At 33.1% G+C, this 24,215-nt stretch overlaps 1 protein-coding gene across 8 annotated transcripts in view; it reads left to right on the top strand.

Annotated features, from left to right (window-relative positions):
* CNOT2 (CCR4-NOT transcription complex subunit 2) overlaps window positions 1-24,215 on the top strand; it is a 104,796-nt gene that overhangs the window by 19,585 nt on the left and 60,996 nt on the right. For 4 of the 8 annotated variants that reach the window (XM_006197822.4, XM_072973402.1, XM_072973399.1 and 1 more), the window contains exon 2: window positions 15,005-15,147. The exons of 1 other annotated variant lie outside the window; for it this stretch is intronic. In XM_006197822.4, coding sequence (XP_006197884.1) covers window positions 15,100-15,147 — 48 coding nt within the window. In that variant the 5' untranslated portion in view covers window positions 15,005-15,099. The remainder of the gene's footprint in view (window positions 1-15,004; window positions 15,148-24,215) is intronic. 3 more of the 8 variants (XM_015247778.3, XM_015247767.3, XM_072973400.1) reach the window with 1 other exon arrangement.

Here is a 24,215-nt window from a genome sequence, read left to right as displayed (position 1 = left end):
TTGATGGACATTTAGGTCCTGTGTTTTTTTTTTAATTTTTGCAGTTGGTCACTCTGCCTTTTGATTGGATTCTTTAATTATTTACATTTAATATTGTTATTGACGTAGTGGAATATGTGTCTGCCATTTTGACTTTGTTTTCTGTATGGTTTCATGTCTTGTTTTGTTCTTCCTTTACTGCTTTCTTTTGCATCAAGTGATGTTTTTCTAGTGTAACATTTTAATTCATTTAATGCTATTTTCACTGTTTTTTGGTATTTTCTTAGTTGTTGCCCAAGAGCTTACCATATTCTTACTAGAATCTACTTCAGACATACTAATTTAATTCCAGTGAAATATAGAACTCTTATTCTCTTACAGCTCTGTTTGCTCTTCTCCCTTTTTGTGCTGTTATTGTTGTACATATAGCAGCTGTATATTTTGCAAATGCAACAATATATTGTTATTTCATATGATTTTATCTTAAAGAAACTGAGGGAAAGAGAGTAAGTATATTCCCAGAATAAGGATTATTTGTTCATCATTTACTAATTTTTCTGTATCTTGTTGAATCTGATTTACTGATATTTTGTTGAGGATGTTTGCATCTATGTTTATGAGGAATATTGATCTTGTAAGTTTTTTGTTGTTGTATTGTCTTTGGTTTTGGTACCAATGTAATGTTAGCTTCATAAAAGTGACTTAGGAAATAATCCCTCACATTCTATTTTCTGGAAGACATTCTGTCAAATTGGCATTATTCTTTAAATGTTTGGGAGAATTCACTGGTGAACCTGTCTGGGGCCTGGAACGTTTTAACTGCAAATTCAATTTTTTTCAGTAGATATAAGACTGTTCATGTTTTGTCTTGGTTCTGGAGGTTAGAAGTCTGAAATCAAGGTACCAACAGGGCCATGCTTTTTCTGAAGGCTTTCGGGAAGAATCCTTTATTGCCTTTTCTACCTTTTCTGGTTGTTGTCAGCAGTCCTTGGTGTTCCCTGATTTTTTGCTGTATCACTCCTATTTCTGCCTTCACTTTCACTTGGTTATCTTTCCCCTGTGTGTATCTCTATGTCTCGCTCTCCTTTTCCTTTAAGATACTATTCATCAGATTTGGGCCCACCCAAATCAAATATTACTTCTCCTTAATTTGACCGAATCTGAAAAAGACTTTATTTCCAAATATGGTTACGTTCAGAGATGCCAAGGATTAGAACTTGAATATATCTTTATCAGGTACACAGACCAAGCCACTACACTTATTACAATTTATATTTTACCACTTAAAGTGGAATGTGGAAATCCTATCAGTGTGTAGTTCCTTTTCCTCACACTCATCTATACTGTAGTCTGTTATATCTGCATGGTTCAAATACCCCTTCAGACAGTGATGTAAATTTTGCTTTAAAATATCATGCATAGTTTAAAGAATTTAAGAAGAAAAGAAGAGTGTTACAGGGATTGACAAATTATGACTGCGTGCCAAATCCAGCCTGCCACCTGCTTTTATAAATAAAATGGTATTGGAATACAGCCACACTTGTTAGTTTGTGTATTGTTTATGGCTCCTCTTGTGCTACAGTGCAAAATTCATGAATTATAACAGAGACCATTTGGCCTGCAAAGGCTGAAATATTTATCATCAGGCTGGCCCTTTACAGAAAATTTTGCCATCTCCTAGTCTGTTATACATTCCCACCTATTTGCCATTCTTGTTGCTTTTCATTCATGAAATTCTATTTCATTATTTACCTTTGTCCAAAGAAACCTCCTGTTTTTAAAGCAGGTCAGCTCATGATGAATTATCTTAGTTTGTTTCATCTGAAATTTTATTTATTTCACCTTTACTTTTGAAAGATACTCTTGTTCCATCTAGAACTGAGTTGACAGTTGTTTTCTTGGTAGCATTTAGATAGAGTTGAGAAGTAGCGACTACCTTCTTTAGATGGCTCACAGACTCCAGGTTGCCACGGTCTCTGCTTTCTGTTGTTTCCTTGATATTGATACCAGCTGTTATTTGATATTTACTATTGTCCTTATGCTGCTGTACTTCTTATAGATCAGGAAGAAAGTAAAATTTTCACTCTAACTCTATAAAGTGGGAAAACAAACTGAGAAGTACATGTTTCAGGAAAAGTGGGAAAGACAATGTATTTTAATAACATTTGGGATATTTAGATATTTGGACTGTTTCTACAGGGTCAGTGCAGAGTGTCTCACCTATTTGTTTTCTAACTAATCTTTTTCAACGTTTGAGTTAGCATGTTGTGTTGTGTAATTTATTTTCTAAATGCTTTAACACTTTGATCCATCCTTTTTCAGACTGGCTCTTCTTCCTGTATAATTTCTTCCTTTCTGTAATAATTTTTTGGTATGTATTTGCTGAGTTGTCTTTGCCCTGTCTTGCTTTCTACTTTCTTATAGCCAAATCACATCAAAATTGATTTAGCATTGGATCCTGACTCAGAAAACCTGGATTCTAGTTTTCTCTAGCTCTGTCACTAATTAGCCGTGTGTGTATGACGTTGGACAAGGCACTTACTCTCACCAGACCGCAATTTCTTTATCTGTAAAACAACAAGTTTCAACTAAATACGCTCTGAGGCTTTTTCTTGTTCTTAAATTGCTGTGCTTTCTGTTTTCCTCTGCAAACAACCTCATCCTTGCTCCAATATTCTGATCCAGGTGGTGTTCTTGTTTTTTTGGTCCATGAACCTCTTTGGCTCTCTGGTGACACGTGTGGACCTTTTCTCAAAATAATATTTTAATTGTGCAAAATTAAATACATATGCTTACAAGGACACCAATTATATTAGGGTATGGTTTTTTAAATATCAAATAAATATTCAATAATGTGCATATCAACGATGTCCAGTGGTAGTAATTTTTAGGCTAGTAATGAGCATAAATGAGAATTTGAGATTTGAAGCAACTGAAGTGTTTTGAAAATACCTATAGTTTCTAATGGCAACAAAATCACTAGTGCAGGTAATACCACTATGGGTTGCTGCTTACTTTTTCTTTCACATTGTTTCTTTCAATCGGAGTATAGGTGATTTATAATATATTCGTTTCAGTTGTACAATATAATGATTCAAATTTTTTATAGATAATACTCCTTTTAAGTTACTATAAAATATTGACTATATTCCCTGTGCTTTACAACATACTGTTGTAGTTTATTTTATACATGGTAGTTTGTACCTTTTAATCTCCTACCATTATCTTGCCCTTCTCCTCTGCCTCTCTTCATAAAATTACATGGTAACCACTAGTTTCTTCTCTATCTGAGATTCTGTTTCTGTTTTGTTGTATTCATTCCTTTGTTTTATTTTTAGATTCCACAATAAGTAGTAACATACAGTATTTGTCTTTCTCGGACTTACTTCATGAAGCATAATCCAAGCCCATGCTGTTGCCAGTGGCAAAATTTCATTCTTTTTTATAGCTGAGTAGTAGTTTAGTGTGTGTGTGTGTATGTGTGTGTAATTATATATTTTTATTTATATATATATATATATATATATATAAACATATCGCATCTTCTTTATCTGTTAATCTGTGATAGACACTTAGGTTTCTTCCATATCTTGGCTGTTGTAAATAATGCTACTGTGAACATTGGGGTCCATGTATCTTTCTGAGTTAGTGTTTTCATTTTCTTTGGATAAATACCCAGGAGTGGAATTGCTGAATCACATGGTAGTTCTGTTTTTAGTTTTTTGAGGAACCTCCATACTGTTTTCCACAGTGGCTGCTTAATTTACATTCCCATGAACAGAATACAAGAATACAAGGGTTCCCTTTTCTCTACATCCTTGCCATCATTTGTTATTTGTGGTCTTTTTGATGATTGTTACTTATATTTTTAATTAAAGGTATTCTAAATTTCAATTAGAGGTTAGTAAAATTTTTCCATCCAAGTTCATACTCTGCATTTAATCAACTGACTGAGGATTTTTAGAACCCAGGTTAAAAACTCCTGCTCTTATCGGTCTGCCAAGATACTTGATTTAGTGTCTCCTGTGTATTAGATAAACATAAGTTGTGTTTAATAGATATTAAATAAATTTCTTAATGAATGAATCTACTATTAAAGATGTGGATATTGTTGCTGTTTGTGATGCCATGGAGCATAATTTGGAAACATGGTTTCTGATCCCAGGATCTGTACAAATGGAGTTTTTATTCCAGAAATAAATTCTCCAGTTCTGTGTTTCTTATGTGCATTTCTAATTGAGTCTCCTTAATTTACTGTCTGGTATATAGTAAAGCTTAATAAGTATTTTTGGTAGGAAGTTAGAAAACAATATGATTATTAGTTCAAGGATCTTTGGCTGCTGTTAATACTGAATAATTGTTCCAAGATCTTTAGTAAATTTCTGTTTGAAATAATTTGGCTAGCATTTCTTAAAAAGGAATACAAATGTCACTTATAAATGGCACACTACTATAGTTATCCTTATGACATATGAGATACAATGGACATTGGCTGTTACGCAGATTAAGCAAATAATACATTATGTCTTCATTGCCTTAAATTTTTTAATTTTGAGATTTTTGTCTATCTTCTTAATTTATTAGCAGTAAAACAGTATATTGGGTGCAGGTTCTTTATAGTTTTCTGTGTTCTCTTACTGCAGTGCTGCTTGGTTAGAGTTGAGACTGAATAGACTCATACTCCTACTTCTTTGACTCTAGGTTTACTCTAATTTTCTCTCCTGGAAACATATGTCCTAAGTTTTATAGGACATATGCCTCCCTCTGCCACCCCCACCTCCCATAAAGAGATATATATATATACAGAGCCTACCATATACAGAAATATGTTTGTGGCTGATGTCCTTAACAACTCTCCACTTAACTGACATGCTCCTAAACCACTGCATTCAATTCCTGTAGTCCAGAGTATTCTGAGCACTTACAGCTAGTGAACTACTCCAGTTTTACTCACGCACCTGTCCTGCTACTGGGTTAGTTATGTGCCCAAGAATCAGCTGTTTTTATACCAATGTTAATACAATTTTTAGTTTAACTATGGTCTAGGCAAATAAAATACGAGTGTAGAAAGAACTGTTGTTTTAAGTTGTTTGTAATTGCTTTGGAAAAGTAAGGGGGAGGCTTTGGAAAGACTTTACATAAAATTCTTTTAAAAATTACTAAACGATTAGGTGTAGATAAGCCTAAAGGTTTAGGAAGCTTTTGGTTCAACAAGAAAATTTATTTTCTCACGTATCTGGAGGAATGGCCTTATGTCTGTTGGCTAATGTGTTTCCCCTGCTTTCCTAAAATCCTACAGTCAGATTTCCCTTCATGTCTCACTGGCCAGAATTCATTCAGATATTCTTCCATAAATCATTTACTGACGGAGGTAACGTTATAATACTTGCTTTGATCAGCATTTCCTCTTAGTCGTGAGGGAAAGGTGGAACAACTGAACAGCTCGGGCAGTCACAGGGAAAAGGAGTGTCTGCTATAGTGAAACATTTTAAAAAGTAGGTAACACTTGCAGAAATTCAGAATGATGTAGGAAGTGGACTCCTGAAGGAATTTTGAAGCTCCTTTCTTAGAGAGTTATGTAAAGATAAAGTACATTGAATTTATTCATTACTGTGACTGAGATAGACACAAGGACCTCGGTTGACAAAATAGAAATCTGCCAGCCTTAAAACTAGTCAGAATGGCCATCATTAAAAAGTCCACAAATGATAAATGCTGGAGACGGTGTGGAGAAAAGGGAACCCTCTTACACTGTTGGTGGGAATGTAGATTGTTGCAGCCACTAGGGAGAACAGTATGGAGGTTCCTTAAAAAACTAAAAATGACTTACCATATGATCCAGCAATCTCACTCCTGGGCATATATCTGGAGAAAAATAGAATTCAAAAAGACACATGCACCCCAGTGTTTATAGCAGTACTACTTACAATAACCAAGGCATGGAAACAACCCAAATGTCCATCAACAGATGACTGGATAAAGAAGATGTGGTGTATATACATGCATGCAATGGAATACTACTCAGCCATAAAAAAGAATAAAATAATTCTATTTTCAGCAACATGGATGGACCTGGAGATCATCATTCTAAGTGAAGGAAGCCAGAAAGAGAGAAAAAAATGCCATATATTGCTTATATATGGAATCTTTGAGAAAAAAAAAAGGACAGAAATGAACTTATCTACAAAACAGAAACACTCACAGACGTAGAGAACAAACTTATGGTTACCAGGGGTTGAAGAGGGTGGGGAGGGATAAATTGGGAGTTTGAAAATTGCACCTTTTGGGGTGTGATGGAAATGCTAGCTATCATGATTGTGGTAGTGGTTTCATTGCTGTATACATCTATCAGAATTCATCAAAGTGTACATCTGAAATATGTGTAGTTTGCTGTAGAGGAACCATACCACAATAAAGATTTTTTTTTAAAGACAATATTATTTAAAAAACATTTTTTTAGGTGTTTGCCATATGACACAGTGCCTGTTTTCTCTACTACAGTTCTAAAACTTGTGTCTGAAAGGATATTGTGGGAACTTTATTGCCTGATAGGGGTCTTTCTGAACTTTGAATCTCCAGCTAGTTAATATCTATTCATTGTCACTCCATTGCTGATTTCCTCTTTGTAGAAAATGTGAGAAATGTGTATGTCTGTGTGTGTGTGTGTGTGTGTGTAGTTGTAAAGACTGAATTTAAGTCAGGTGAACATGAGCTCAAATTCTGGCCATGTTATTTTTAGCTTACTACCTCTTGATCTTGTGTAATTTCCTATGTATAATTTCTTTCCATCTTCAAAATAATTCTATAAGGTAGATATTACTGTCCACTTTTTACAGATGAGAAAAGTTAATTTTACATAAAATATTTAATGCACAGTGCTTAATGCTTGGCAAATGATAATATAACATTTCTATAACGAAATGTTAAGATAGTGGATGTTTTTAAAACATGAGTACTGAATATATATAACAGTCACTTTTTTATTAAAAATTTCTTGTAATAAAGAAATTTTACTGTAATATTTTCATCTACTTCTGATTATTCACTTCTAAACTTACGATGTTTATATTTCAACAAAAGAAATCTTATGCTAAAAAAAGTTTAAAAATTAATGTTTAGTGAGGAGGGTATAGCTCAGTGGTGGAGTGTCCTGGGGTCCTGGTTCAGTCCCTAGTACCTCCATTTTAAAACAAACAAATAAATCTAATTACCACCCCCCCAAAAAATTAATGTTTAAGGCCCAGCATTATATTGCAGAGGTAAAGTGAATAAGAGGCAAGGAAAGGGCACATTGGCACATAGGAAATGTACCATGCTGTTATACACTACCTTCAATTTATATAGTGTTTCTTTTTGCTGACATCTTACACTGAAATGAAAACATTTTTGAATTTCACTTTCTTATAAATTCCTAACTCTTAACAATCTTAACCTTGGCTGTGCATTAGAATCATCTGGAGCACTTTAAAAAGCACCCAATGACCAGGTTCCATCCCTGACAAAATAATTTAAGTAGGGACAAGGGAGGGGAACATCAGTGTCTTTTTTTTTAAAAAAACCCATAGGCGATTCTAATGTGCATCCTGTGATTAAAAACAGTGTAAATCCTTTAGCCTGTTTCTGTCCTCTATGAATATGCCTATTGTCTCTTCCTCTCTCTGTTAGTGGTCCAGACAGTCATGTACCAGTGCTCTGCAGAGCATCTGTGGCTATTCGCTTGTCTGTCATGAAGGAAATAGTATACCAGTAGTTGCACCTTTGTCTTTTACAAAAAATAAACTTTGAGGAGCTGGGGAAATGTTTGTTTAGTTAGTGTTCACTGACTGTTACGTTATCTTCTTTAAATAGAGAGCTATGATTATTCTTTTCTGCTTTTTACTTAAGGTTTATTTTAATATTCTAGTGAAAACTGGAAAAAAATTAGTTTTTAGATTTTAGGAAAGAAAAGCCTGTAATTTATACAAGTTACTTAACCTCTGTGTGATTCAGTTTCTTCATACTAAGATAGTTATATCTACATAATCAAGCTAATGGCTAAGATCAAATAAGTTTGTGAACTAGATTTATAATCTATAAAACTTCATTTAACAGTTTTTGTTTGCATTAATTAGACTACTAGATGTGAACAAAGTGAATGTGTAAATGGCCAAACTATTAGTATTTATTTATTTTCTGCAAGTTTAGAGATACTAAAGAAATATTGAAAATCCAGAAAGGTTTCCAAGGACTGCAGTAGCTATTGCCAAAGCAATCCCTCTAAAATAAGACTAAGTAATATTAGCCTCACAGTATTCTGCAGAAGGGACATACTATGTGGGTTCTATTAATTCAGCAAAGGAACTTGTGTAAATTATAATCTGTAAGTCAAATTCTTTACAATATATAACAGCTCCTTTCTTACTCTGCCTAGTAAAATGGCTGCAAGGTTATTCAGTATACTGAATGGAACTGAATATACCACATGGAACAACCAGAAATCTGAAAATGGCAACTTTAATTCTAACAATTTTTGTAGGTAATACATATATATTTTTTCTCAGTTTATATAAGTTCGTCCTAGTGATAGGGTGATATTAAAAACTGACTAGTTCATATCAACTACTTAGACTTAGTTATCAAATTCTTAACTGATTGGGCTTACCAAATTACCTCAAAAATGATAATCAAGTAATGAGGAAAATTACATGGCTGCTTCTTATAAAAATTAATTAAAAAGTTGTTCTTAACATAAATCTAATAAGTCAGTTATTGGCTTGTCAGATTTTAAGCTGATAGCCTAACTAAATCTATTTAAAGGGTTTTCAGCACAGAAAAGAAGGTGTAAAATGTTTATTCTTTATCATTTATACTAGTATATTCAGTTATTCTAAAAGTATCTTGAATTTGAGAGAAATTACTGCACGAGTAGACAATAGTGACACATGTGTTACATGAATTACTTGGCACTCTTGAAATTTAGTTCTGCTACAAATCTGTTAAAAAGATTAGAGATAAATTTAGTTATTTGCAAATATTCAATACAATTTAAAAAATTTGACTTTAAAAAATTGCTTCATTTACATTGTTAAAGAATCTTTTAAATATTATGTCATTAAGCTTGTCTTTTAAAATATAATTTTGATGTACATGTTAATAACCTAGCATTTTGTAAACTTTTATTTTCAAGTAACATACAACATGAGTCAAATGATCTATTCTCTAATAATAATCTGAATGATTACTGTATTTAAAATGTTTTATAGTTGAGAAGAAGCTTATACAATGGAGATCTCTCTCTGACTCTAATCCAGTACTACATAGTTGATTCTAGCCTTCCCTCCTTGATTACTTGGAGGTGGGAAATCTGGCTTCCACCAACCGTCTGTTTTGCTTATTGTTTATCTCCAGTAGACATGGATAGTTGTTTCAGAATTATTAATCCATAGCCCTGTAAAGTACCACTTTACCAACCAGAACACAGTGTTTATGTAGAGTTCTTTTTTTTTTTCTCTTACAATTACCAGTCAAAATACCATCTTCTGAAGTTAGTAAGAACTCCACACTGTTCTTCATACCCCCTTCAGTGTGCCTGTGTCCTATGTTTGTAATATGGTTACTCTTTTGCCACGTGTGCGTTTCTAACCTCGTGGTTGGGTTTTTTTTTTTTTTTTTGCATACATTCAGCTTTACTCTTCATATTGTGAAGTTCTGTGGAGTTTGGACATGCATAGCATCATGCAGCCACCATTAAATACCAAATGGAGTAATTCCACCTCTTTAAAAGTTCCTGTTTTCCCTTTGTCACTCCCCCTTACTTCTCCAGTCCCCTGGCAACCACTCATCTATTTTCTGTCTCTATAATGTCGCCTTTCCAGGATGTCATATTAATGGAAGCGTTTAATATATGGCCTTTCTTGTCTGGATTCTTTGCCTCAGCAAATGCATCCATGTTGCATGAATTAATAGCTTGTTTTTGTTGTTGTTGAATAGAATTATGTTTATAGAGGTGCTATTTTATTTATCCATTCACCTATTGAAGGACATCTTCTTGGGATAAACATTCACATATAGTTTTTGGTATGAACATAAGTTTTTAGTTCACTTTGGTAAACACCTTAGGGCACAATTGCTGGGTCTATGTTTAACTGTATTAAAAAAAAAAGAAGTGCCAAACTCCTCCAAAGTGACTCTATGTACTTTCATTTTTGAAAGATATTTTAGCTAATTTAGAGTTCTTGGTTGATAGTTTTTTGCTTTCTGTAATTTAAAAATGTTGATCTCCTTTCCCCTGATTTGCGTTGTTTCTGATAAGTCCGCCATCATTCCTATCTGTGTTTGGCAGTGTATTCTTTTCCCCCCTTTTACAGCTTTATGATTTCTCACTGTTTTTTAGCAGTTTGACTCTAAAATGAACAGGTGTGGGTTTTTTTGTTCTCCTTAGAGGTTGTTGAAGTTATTGGATCTGTGAGTTTATAATTCTCATCAAATTTAGGAAAAATTTGGCCATTGTTTCCTGTTTTTCCTGCTCTTCTGCTCTTTCTGGGATGCTAGTTACATTAATTTTAGACTGCTTGATTTTGCCCAGTAGTTCTCTGTCCTGCTGAATATTCTTTCACAGCTCATTGTCCTACAGTTCCTTTTATTCTAGTCTCTTTTCTCCCTCTGTGTTTAATTTTGGATTTTTTTCTTTTGCTATGTCTTCACATTCATGAAGTTTTTCTTTTGACATATCTAATCTGATGTTAATCCTATCCAATGCATGTTTAATTATAGATATTGGATTTTTATCTTTAGATGATCAATTTGAGTCTCTTAAAAATCTTTTAACTTTCAAGTAGTTAACGAACTCATAAGATGGAGAAATAGTACAGAGAGGTCCCATATTACCATCACCTATCTTCCTCCAGTGATGTCATCTTACACAACTATAGTGCATTATCGAAACCAGACATTGGTATAATATAACTGATTAGACTGCAAGTCTAACTCAGATTTTAACTCATTTCACCAATTTCTGCATGCACTCACTTTTTTGAATGTTTTTATCATTTTGTGGCATTTTTCACATGTGTAGAGTCATATAACCAACACCACTACAAGCAGGATATAGAACTTTCTGTCACCAAAAATAAAAATTCCTCTATGATTCCAACTTAGATCTTTTAGATATCTTGCATTTTTGGTATTACGTGTATAGTTTTCTTTATTTTCTTGAATGTATAAGATATATTTATAATACCTCTTTTAACCTCCATATCCACTAATTGTTATCTTTATTATATCTGGTTCTATTTCCATTTATTATATTTCACATTGTTACAGGTTGTGTTTCCAACTTCTTTGCATGGATAGGATTTCTGATTGGATGCTAGACATTTGATTTTATAATATTTAATGCAGGTCTTCATTATATTATTTTAAATATTGTTGGACTTTGGTTGGGGGTACAGTTATGGTGCTTAGAATTAGTTTGATCTTTTTGCAGCTTGGTTTTAAGCTCTGTTGGTCTGGTCAAGAATATCCTTTTAGTTTTAAGCTTATTTGGTTTCATTGCTGAGGCATTTATTACCTTTTGGTCTCTATTCAGTACCCCATGTGTTAATAGGCCCTACTCTTGTTGATGGGAACATGAGCTCTGGGGATTGTTTTGACTACTTCTTTTCAGAGGCTTTTTCTTCAGACCCAATAGTTTTTTCACATGTGTGCACAGATCATTACTTAGCTAAAACCTTGAGGGGAATCTCCCTCTAGATCTTTGGAGCTCTTTGTCTGCAGTTTCCTTCTCTCCATTTGCCCTGCAAATTCTAGCTGTGTTGGTGTTTCCCCTAACTCTGAAGTTTTTCCATAACGCAGTTAAGACTGTTAGGCTCTGATTGGGTTCCACTCGCTAACCCTGTGTTTCAGCCCCTCATAACTCTACTGGCAATAGAGGTTACTTCATTTGTTCATTTTCTCTTGATGATTTCTGTCCTGAGATGACATTTAGTGTTTGAAAAATCGTTTCATATAGTTTGTCTGGTTTTTTAAGGCAGAAAGGTAAATATAGTCTGTTTTTTTTTATCTTGGAAAGCATCCCTCCCTGCCTTATAGAAAATTTCATTTTAGTTTTAAAAATATTTGTCTTTTCCAATTTTTAAAATATTTATAGGACTTTGTGGGAAAACCAGTGCATAAACTTTAATAAATTTTAGGCAACTAGGGTGCATGTTCTCTCTCATGCTTGCTTTTTTCACGTATTCTCTGTTTCACGTGTATAGTCATATCTTCTTTTATCTATTCACTATCCTTTCATTCCTAATATGATGAATGTCAATACAATCTATTATTGAACATTTTTATTTCATATAAGATAGTAGCAACAAATGTTAGCTCTTCATATTTATCCAGAAGAAAATAAAGTGTGTCTTCATTTTTCCCCCCTTGTTTACTAAAAGGAGATAATAATTCTTAAGTTATTGGTCAGTACAGAGTATTGATTCCTGTATTGTTTAGCGCATATACAGGCATACCTGTTGTTTCATTGCACTTTACTTTATTGTACTTTGTCAATATTGAGTTTTTTGCAAATTGAAGATTTGTAGTTATCCTGCATGGAACACCTCTCTTGGTGCTGGTTTTCCAACAGCGTTTGCCCACTTCATGTCTCTATCACATTTTGGTAATTTTCAACAATATTTCAAACTTTTTCATTGTTGTGTATTTGTTATGGTGATCTGTGTTCAGTGATCTCTGATGTTAATATTGCAAAAAGACTGATTCATTCACTTAAGCCTCCAGTGATGGTTTGCATTTTTTGGCAATAAAGTTAAAGTATGTACATTGTGTTTTGAGACATAATACTACTGCACACTTAATAGACTACATTATAGTATAAACATAACTTATATGCATTGGGAAACCAAAAAGTTTGTGTGATTTGCCTTATTGTGATATTTATTTTGTTGTTGTGATCTGGAACCAAACCTGCAATATAATGGAGATATGCCTCTAGTGGCTGTTGTTTGAAACTCTAAGCCACGAAATAGTTGAAGATATCCCAAAATGGAGAAACAGGAGAAATTTAAAAAATTTTACCTTTGTACTAAATCCATAGTTATTACAAAGTTAATACTCCTTTTATCTGGTAAATTTACAGATTAAATACTTACTTTTATTTTAATTACAATATTATTTAGCATATAAAGTCTTGATTATCTTTTCACATAGTTAGATTATGGTGTTGAAAATAAAATAGCTTTGCCTGGTTTTAGACGTCTAACCTATCTTTTGATGAAGCTAGTACAAATTGAAGATAGTGCATGGACTTTAAATATAACTTATTGAAGAAGGAAAATATTCTCTAAGACAAAACTGAAATTTTACATTTACTGTCCGTTGAATTCAGAGTTGTCATAAATATGTTAATAGTAAGGCAATTACCAATTTAAACTCTTACTATTATAAAACATATTGGAAAAGGGATAATATTGTTTAGAGGATGCATAATAAAATAATTTTGTTCTCATTTTGTGACAATCATGAACATTTGAGTTGGAGCTGAATGGTTGTCCCTAAACTGTTCTCAAACATCCAATTCACTTGATAGTTTTTCTTCATGATTAACCTAATTCCTTGCTAGATGGTAAGGATTATATTTATTATAGTAAATATACTTATGGTTTAAAAGACCTTTCTTGTTTGTTACTTTTGAGAGAGACATTTAATTCCAATAGTACACATAAATTGGTAATGCACGATTACATTTTTGCCATAGAGCCAGGCATCTTGAAGAATTTCAACTAAACATACACCAAGTAAGATGGTAAAAATTAAGTAAAATTATACAGCACCCATTAACTTGTGATCAAACATAAAACAAGAGGTGGAGAGGTGGACTGTAGGTTTTCATTACATGAATACTTTTTTAAAATTTAAATATATTAATTTTTAATGTTTTATCTTCCTTGAGAAATGTTCTGCCATTCTTACTAGATTGCTTTTTAGAGGTAATCCATGTGTATGTGCATGTTTATTGGTTTTAATAAAATTAGATGTTTTTACTGTCTTCTCTCAAAGTAAAATTTTTTTCTGATGTTAAATAACTGCTCTAAATTTGAATATAATTTTTAGCGGTTAACAACTATTATTAGTTCAGTAGGTATACTATTTACTACTTTCCTAGGGTAAACGTTTTACTAAAAGTCAGGTAAGAGACATTTATTGTAAAAACAACTAGTTACAGATTCTTTGTAGATACCACTTTTGAATTTTTGATTTTTCATTTTTGATTTACACTTTTAAGTTAGCGTCTCTAGCAACTATTACCTCTGCTTCAATGAACTTTTGGTACCTGAGGTGTACAGTGCCTAGTCATTTTAAATTTGTTTATCTCTGTCCAGATTAAGAAATAAGCCCCATTATTTTCCTGCCCTGATGTAAAAAAGCAAATTCTGTTACCCAGTGTTTGAAATTGGAGGATTGAAAGACAGAGGCATCCAGAAAGTTGACATCTGTTGCTACTCTTCATTGGAGTAAATTGTAATAGAATATTGAGTTAGGTTTGCATCTATTAATCATCCTAAGAATATATGATGTACTCCCATCTTGTGGCTTAGGAATTAACCTCATAAACTGAATGAATAGTAGCTATATGAATAGGCATTTGAAGGAGAGGGGTTTGAAATTAAATGACTGAATCTGAATTAATTGGGTGTTTCTGAGACTAAACACAATATTTATTTAAAAGAAAAAAATATGTCACTTGAGGGCTGTAGTTTTTTGTCCACTCCATTTTTATTTACTATAAGTTTCTTCCTATATGTGAGGTCTGGCAGACAGGTTTAATTGGAGAGTACAAATGAAAGGGAAGAGTTTTTCGTATTTAATAATTTGTCTCAAATAAAGTATGCTTGCCAGTTTAGCCCTACTTAGGTGGTTAAGATGAAGATTAGTTAGGACAAGAGTATTTTTTGTTTTTGTTTTCTGTGTATCGTATTGGATATTTTTGCTACTGTTCCTATATTTACATGTTAGTAATTTTGACGGCTTTTGGATAATTCCACTCTAGAGGGAGAACTGGTGGGCGGTCCTTCCTGTGACACGACCCTTGAGTGACAGTTCTATTTGATTGCCTCCAGTACTGTGAGGAAAGGACACGACTCTATGGTGAGGACTGATGGACATACATTATCTGAGAAAAGAAACTACCAGGTAAGATCTTTTTTTTTTTTTCCTTTTTTCAGTTGGTCATATAGTTACATTGAACTGTTAAATATGTTGTATTTAATTGGAACCAGCAGTTTGGATACACCTCAACTGAAAAATCTGAGTTGTAATTTAACATATGTGTATGTTGGGTTTGACAATTGAAATAGTTGGGAACATTTTTCAGGATAAAGCATGCTTATAATAAATGTGTATTCTTTTAGCATCAGAACGTAAATTTTTGGTATGTGTATATATTTCACAACTTAAATTATCTGATATACAGTGTATGACTTTGTGGCTGGATTCAGAGCTAGTTTTCCATGAAACAAAATGTTGATTGCTTTTGTACATATTATTCCTGGAAGACTAAACCTGAAGTCTTAGGCTATGCTCAGGGTACTAGAGCATCACAGGAACGGAGACAGAATTGGTTAGTGTGTAGAAGAAAGAGAAATGAAAATCCCAGGGTGCTCAGAGACCCAAATTCTACTGAATTTGTCATTAGGTTGCTGTCCTTGTAATGCTAGATTCTTACTTTATTTTTCGTTAAGTTAATTAATAATATCCATCATTTGTGTAGTGTGTAAGGGTGCTGAAACTGTGGTTGGAGTGTAATATTCCTTTTTCTTTTTGAGCTTTTTAAAAAGGGTGAATTTTACAGATAGTGCTATTAAATAGTGATTTTTTTAAAAAATTGAATTTAAGTTTTTCAAAGAAAATCTGCTTTATTCATTTGATAATCATTTAATATCAAATAATGCAGTAATTCAGAATACAGAATAGTTCATCACTCAAGTAGGAGTAAGCTTTAGACTTCCTTCACAGGTACCTATCCAGCCTCCCTTTTCCCCTTCCACCTGCCAATGTTATTCTCTTAGGCTGTGAAGGGAACTAGTATGATAGCAACAGCTTTTGTAACTAACCATTTATCTTCTAACCATTTATTTTAGCCCAGTTAGTCTTCTCTTCCCCCAGATTATAAAAGTGAACAGTGGAGAAAATTGTAAATGGGTCCTCATGGTGACATAGCAAAGAGCCTTTGAACATAAGACTTAGGTTCTGGCTTGGGCACTGCCCCTGATAAGAAATAGTGTCATATTTAACCTTTCTAGAATTGGACCTAATTTGATATCTGATGTTTCTTGCCAGATTTTTGTAATTTCAGTAAGCCAGAGTAAGCTGTGGCTATGCAGAATCAGTTCTCCTGTAACTTTTTCTGTTCTGAGTTGTTTTTATAGACTAGACCAACATGGCCTTTGCTCATTACTTGATACAGCTCCACCTGCCTCACAACCACTTCCAACTACCTTGACTCAGAAGATTTTAATTGGTTACAATACCTGGACTGTTGTATGTTTTGATAGATTTGCTAAATTATTTTAAGAATATCGTGGTTCTAGATTGTGTGGCTTTTCAGTGTTTATAAATCCAATTTGTAAAGTGTAAGTATAGAACTTTTGTATGATTGCACAATATGGTTAATTTACTTTATGGAAACATAATAAGAATTCCAAATGTAACACTGAAGAAAAGGAATAAAATGAGATTATGTTTCACATATGAAGAGATTTCCTAATTCCTATTCATTCTACTCTAAAAATATTGTTTAGAGTCACACTGTTTTAGTCACATTATTTACAAATAGTCCACATTTTTGAACTTACCTGAAAATGTATTCTTGGTTAGGGTTATCTTCCTGAAAAGGTTTTCCCTTCTCTCTTTTGTTCTTACTTAGTGATAATTAATGCATGTTGAAATATTCTTGGAAACAGTTGTTTAAATTTCCATTGTAAAGTTATTTTTGAAAGCCTCTTCTGAAAAGTACATGTATAGGAATGTAATTTCATATCTAATAATTTTTAACTATAATAAGAACATATGGGAAATTCAAAGGAATATGAGATAAATGACTAGTACTTGCATTGGTGGCACTAAGAGTGTATATCCTGAGATGAAATGACTTGGATTTTTAAAAATTCCATTTTGGAGAAATTGTATTTGTTTTTCATGGATAAAGTAGGATTTCTTTGTATCTGTGTTTATACTCATTTTAATTTATCTTTGAGGCCTTTTATTTTTGGAGGGCACTTGATGTCTTACAGTGATATTTAAGCATTCTGATAATATGCTAATCCAGAATTTAGTATATTTCTCCAATTCTCATTTTGTTGTGGACTTAATTAAAGACTTAGAAATTTAGTTTCAGAAGGTCCATTCCCTCAGCTTTGTGCTAAAAGCTAGTGACTTTTAAATGGGTGTTGGTTGAAGTATTCATTTTTATATTGGAAACTACTTTGTGTGTTTCAGTTTTTACTACAAATTTAAGCCCGATTAAGGTTTTTGAGTTTGAATAGAGTAGTTGAAGTTTATTTGCATAGACAGATGGGTATATTAGTTCAGGCAAGATAATTTAAGTGAATGCTTCATAGTTTATTTTTGGGGGAAGGATTGTCATGCTTTTTCCAAGGAAATGTAACTCCGATTTTTGGCTAGAATTTTATCTTCCTCTGATTTATACTAATTTACTTTAGCTATGAGCATGCAGAATCTAACCATATTTATTACCAGTTTAACTCATCAGTGCCTTCTTCCCCTCTCTTATATAATAAAGACAAGCTCCTAAACATTACATGTAATCGTTTCACATTCTGAATCCACATGCTCTTATTTCTGTTGTCTCCTGTTTTCCTATAGTGAGTTTTTCCATTTAGTAATACAAAACTGCTTTTAAATCTCCCTGCTATGCACTTTTACACTTTTAAGCTTTACTTGTTTTGGTTTCTCTTTATGTAATGCCTCACCTTTCCTCACATGATTCAAGAATTAGGTGTCAATACTTTCGGAAGCCATTCCGTGATGGGCTTCAGCATCCCTTTTCCTTGCTTTCATAGCCTTTGTACATACTTCTAGTTAAGTGTGTACCGTGATACACTGTAGTTATCTGTTTATTTTTCCTTGTCTTGCTGTGGACCTGTGCTGTCCAGTGCTATAGGCACTAGCCACAAGTGGTATTTAAATTTATTCAAGTAAAATAAAATAATTTAATTTCTCAGTCACATTATCCACATTTCAAATGCTCAGTAGTTACATGCTGCCAATGGTGACCATTATCGAACAGTGCAGGTGTAGAACTTCCCATCATTGCAGAAAGTTGTGTTGGACAGTGCCATTGTATGTTACAAGCATCTTGAAAACTGGAGCCATATTTATTTAGGTACTGCCTGTTCCTAGCATGGTTTTAGTTACATAATAGCTGTTCAAATGCATGTTGTTTTAATAAAATTAAATGAAACAATGAAAGAAGTGAAAGGAAGACATTGCAAAGTGTGCTATGGGAAATCCTACTCATATTTCCAAGATTTTTAGGTGTTACTCTGAGTGGAACTTTTAAAAAGTTAGAAGTTAAACTTGAGGTCATTGGTCACATCATATGCTGGCTACTTCAATATATGTGTGATGCATCCCATTCTGTATGTTCCTTAGGAATACCTCATTATCTGAAACACCACGTGAACTTTGTGGAATGTAGAGTGTCAGGGAATGACGGCAGTGATTGTATTGCTGTTTCCTCCTCTCTCCCCCTGCTGTGAAATATTTTATTGCCTTTTTATCTTTCAAATAGGAGCTATAGAATGTCAAAGTTTACCTTCACAATTTTAATCTTAACAGTTTAGGGTATATCTTTTCAGATCTTTTCTAGTGATGATATAGGTACAGATATGATTTGTTGTCTTTGTTTTTAACAAACATCCGTTTTTCTGCAGTTTGCATATAGTACTTAATGGAAATGTTTCCATGGCCCAACCCTTCCAGTGCCTCCTTCCCCAGAAGTACTCACTAGTTTGAATTTTGTGTTTCATTCTTTTTGTTTTTATATTTTTACTACATACACATTTTAATATGTGAAGATAAAGGTACATCTTTATGTATTGTGTGGCAGGTTTTTGAAAAATGGTACCCTATATTCTATTATTTTAAATAGGAAAAATAATGAATTTTCAGCCCACCCAAAATTAAACAATTTCACAGATATTGCTAAAACACTCAACACCTATCTGACAATTTAAATAGTTCAGATATCGGACAATTCTGCATAATGTAAAGCATTTAAAACACAAGTTACCTAATTATTTAACAATTAATGATGCACATACAAATGCATCTGGTAGGTGTGTTTCCATTCAGTATGCAAGAGTGTTATACAATACTGTATAGAAATTAATTTTTTTCTTTTTACACTGCAAAAAAATGTAAAAAAGTGGTGAATTACTCCATTTCTTTTATTATGTTATACATTATTGAAAATTTTTATCTTTCTGCTGTTAACAATGCATCTTATAACTGATGGTATCTTAGTCATAATTGTAACATAGTAGCTTACAACTTTCTTTTGATACCTTCCAGTATCATTGAAAACAGCACCACTGTCAAAGTATTTTAGAATCTGATATATTAAAGTATGTTACAGATACATAGTATAAGGAACACTTAAAATGAAAAATAATTTTTGAAAAATGAATACTTAGCAATTCAGGAGTTCTCAGAATGGGTCTAGTACCTAGATTAGAAAGATGGAGGCCTTAGTTTTTGCCACTGTTTGACGTTGGGTTTAAGGTTAGCAAGAGTGAGCTGAGGAAGGAATTCATTCAAAAATAAGTACCTGAAACCAATGAGCTGGTTCACAGTTGGTTGCTCTTCAAACTCTTGCAAACATAGCTGTAGCCAGAGGTGAAGCACAGGGATTAAAAAAACTCAAATTGGATACTGTTAAGTTCCCTTCTCTTGCAGTTCCTGCTGCAATGAGGTCACTTTTTATAATTGCACTTTAATGTGATGCTTCTGCTCATGTCATGATCATATTATCAGCAGCAAAATTTATTTTGACTCTGACCTAAATATTTGTTTAAAATAAATTTTGACATTTATTGTCATTCATGGCTCCTCTTTTTCTTCTTCCTCTGACCAACCAAAAACATCAAGTTAAATGACTTCCCAGTTTCCTTGCTGGCTGGCTAATTATTACATGATGCTAACAACAGTAGTCCTTCTTTGAATGCATTATATGTGCTGATACCTTTTTCCCTCATTTTCTGAAATTATCAAATGAGGTGACATTTATTTTCCAAAAAGCAGGTTTCACTAAGATACATGGTTTTATGGCCCCTTTGTGTCTTGGTTTTTCTTTTTTCCAGTGTCCCTGGGCCAACAGAAATGCTAACTGTTCTGTTAGATTAAGTAATTAAGTCTAAACCACTTATGCAGTTCAGATGGTATCTAACAGATAGTGCCATGTGTTCCAAAGACAATTTATATCTGGCAGCACCCCTCTGTTTTCACTGTGGTGCTCCTTTGGGAACTTAGGCTCTAGGCTTTTACACATGAAATACTGTGTTCTCCTTCAGAAATGTATTTTATATTTAAGTAATTTGCCCCAGTCATGAGTGTGTAATGTGTTCATCATTAAATAGAAAGTTAAAACACTAATGCACATATTTCTATCAATCAGATAATAAATAGAAGCAAAGTTATCTTTTAAAATATAATTTTAACCCTTAGATTTTGGGATGATTGCACTGATGGTGGCAGCTTAGGTGTTTTTTGTTGTTGTTTTTCAAATCTTTCTGATTTCCCCCATAAAAGTAGAACAGCTGGATAGCAAAACCAGAACCCATATTTGTAATGGAAACTAGTAATGAGATATCCTCATGAAGCCTAAAATGTAAGCAGGTGAGAACTAACAAAATTCCTAAATTTACCCGTTATTGTGCATAAGAAAGTACAGAGAAACTTTGGGACGTCCAGACCTTAGAGCAGAAGCACCTCAAAGTGGTGAAGAGCCAGTTTGAAAGTGATAAGTGTTATTACCCAATTTGAAATTGGGGAGGTTTTGTCCACTTTATTAGATTACTGTAAGGGACCTGTGGTGAGGCCTAAAGTGACTTGAACAGCCTAGCTCTGTGAACTCTCAAGACTGACCCACCAGTGCTCCCTTCCAGGACCCTGTTGAGAAGTTTCTGGGAGTAGAATGAAAATTGAACAGGATAGGGACAACAGAGACAGAGGAAAGAGGACTAGATAAAACTGGGAGGGGGGAAAAGAACCAAGAAAACCTCAGAAAACATGCCATTGTATTTTTAAAGACTGCATGAAAACACTAGAAGAGTTCTATGAAGTTAGAGAAGTTTTCTGAAGCACGCCATAGTCTCAAATTTTACAAAAATTAAATTCACAAAAGGTCTTCCAGGAATATGTTTAGATGTGTTTGTACTAATTTTGAGTCTCATCAACAGTGTTCATATTGATTTGACATTTGATAATGTCAAATAATTCGTTTTTCTTATTTACTGAGGTTGTGTTTAAGACATATTTTAAGTAAATGAAGATATTCTCATATCTTTTTAAAGATTTAATATTTTGTCTTTCATATTTAAATCCATTTGAAATTGATCCTTATATGTGGTGTGAGTTAGGAATCCAATTTCTTTTCCTTGGCATAGAAATAATTATATTAGCATCATGTATTGATTTGTTCTGCCTTCCTCAGCTAATCAGCAGTGCTCTGTTTTGTATCAGTTTCTTTTTAATTCATGGGTTTGTTTCTTATGTCTTTATTTTGTTACTTTGATTGTGTCTGTGCCTGGACCAGTATCACATTTTCTTACCTACTATGGCTTTGTGTTAATCTTCATGTCTGTCTGTCCACGCTGGTCTTCATGAATGTCTTGACTTTCTTGGCCTTTTGTTCAATGACAAATTTAGAATACTAAGAAAGTATTGTGTTTTTAAGTGAAACTTTATTGACTTCATTTCTTTGTGGGGAAAAATTGATACTCTTCCTTGACTTCATACACTGAGGTCTTCTGTATTTTCTCTCAATAAAGTTTTATTATCATTTTTTTAAGTAATAGACTTACTTAGAAATCTTTAGTCAGAGTTATACAAGTACTTTTTGTTGCCTTTTTTGGCAAATTGTATTTTTAAAATTATATTTGATAGCTATTAACCATTATATTGACATACAATGGACTTTTTTTTTTTTTTTGAAGTCCAGTCAGTTGCAGTGTATCAATTTCTGGTGTGCATCAGTGTTCCAGCCATGCATATATATGCATATATTTGTTTTCATACTCTTTTTCATTTAAGGTTATTATAAGATTGTGAATATAGTTCCCTGTGCTATGCAGAAGAAACTTTTATATATATATAAATATATTTTTATATATAAGACTTTTATATATATATATAGTGGCTAACATTTGCATATCTCAAACTCTGAAATTTATCCCTTCCCACCTCCTTTCCCCTAGTAACCATAAGATTGTTTGCTATGTCTGCAAGTCTGTTTTGTAGATGAGTTCATTGGTGTCCTCTTTTATTCCTTTCTTTTTTTTTAGATTCCACATATGAATGACATCATATGGTATTTTTCTTTCTCTTTCTGGCTTACTTGACTTAGAATGACAATCTCTAGGTCCATCCATGTTGTTGCAAATGGCATTTTATTCTTTTTTATGGCTGAGTAGTATTCCATTGTATAAATACACCACAATTTCTTTATCCAGTCATCTATCGATGGACATTTAGGTTGTTTCCATGTCTTGACTATTGTATATAGTGCTGCTGTGAACATTAGGGTGCATGTATCTTTTTGAATTAGAGTTCCCTCAGGATATATGTCCAGGAATGGAATTGCTGGATCATATGGTAAGTCTATTTTTAGTTTTTTGAGGGATCTCCATACTGTTTTCGACAATGGCTGCACTAAACAACATTCCCACCAGCAATATAGGAGGGTTCTCTTTTCTCCAAACCCTCTCCAGCATTTATCGTTTGTGGACTTTTGAATGATGGCCCTTCTGACTGGTATGAGGTGATACCTCATTGTAGTTTTGATTTGCATTTCTCTGATGATTAGCAGTACTGAGCATTTTTCATGTGCCTATTGGCCATTTGTATGTATTCATTGTAGAATTGCTTGTTTAGGTCCTTTGCCCATTTTTGGGTTGGTTTTTTTTTTTTTTTAAGTTGTATGAGTGACATACAGTTGACTTTTAAAATTGATTATTGTATCCATTGATATTACTGAATTTTTACTCTTAATTTATTTGTAGGTTCTTTGTGGGAGGAGGGTTTCTTGTAAATAAATACATCATCTGGAATGTACAGTTTTGTTCTTTATAATTTTTATAACTTGCATTTCTTTTCTGAACTCAGTAGTATTCCTCGTGCTGTGTTGAATAGAAGTGTTAATCATAAAAATCTTCCTCTCATTAGTTATCTTACCAGCTTTAAGTTGTCACCAGTAAATATGATGTTTGATAGAGGATATTCTTTTTGTAGATATACTTTATCAGGAGTAAGAAATTATTCATAATGCTACCTTCTTAAATATTTTTTTCCCCTTTAACACCTTTTTCATCCTTAAGGTTGTTTTCTGTGTGCCTTTTCCTCCTGTCAGCCTTGCTATAGATTTGTCAGTTTTACTAGGAATCAGCTTGAGCTTGATTCACTTATTTTTTAAATTTATTTTTTCTTTTATATTCATCAGTTTATACTGTTTGTTTAGTTCCTTTCACTTCTTAGGGTTTGTTCACTGTTCTTTAATCTTAAGTGTTTTTACTATTCCAAACTTCGGAGGTTTTTCTAGTTATCGTTCTATTGCTGATTTCTCATATATTGCACTGTAGCTGGACAATGTGGTTAGTATAATACAAATTATTTTTTAATGTACTTGAACAAAATGCATGTTGACCAGTTAGTGGATGTATTGCTCTGTTTCGCTCCATTAGATCAAGTTTGTTCTCTGTATCTTCTGTACCCACATACTTATCATTCGTATTCACATTTTTACCATTATTTATTCCTTTGTTTAGATTTTGACTCCCGTGTATTCTTTTTTTTTAAATCATTTTATACATTCTTGTGTTTAGTATGTGATAAATCCAGCAATTGGAAGTTGCCATATATCATTCTAATGTCTTTTGTTTCTACTGGTTCTCACTTACGGTACCCTGTTTTCTTGTATGTGTGTATTAACCATTTTATGCTTCTTAGAAATCGATGGCACTTCT

This window comes from Vicugna pacos, chromosome 12 (genome assembly GCF_048564905.1).
Source record: "Vicugna pacos chromosome 12, VicPac4, whole genome shotgun sequence".
In the NCBI taxonomy this organism is placed as follows: Eukaryota; Metazoa; Chordata; class Mammalia; order Artiodactyla; family Camelidae; genus Vicugna; species Vicugna pacos.
Note: the sequence above shows the minus strand (reverse complement) of the source record. Positions and strands in the feature narration are given on the sequence as shown.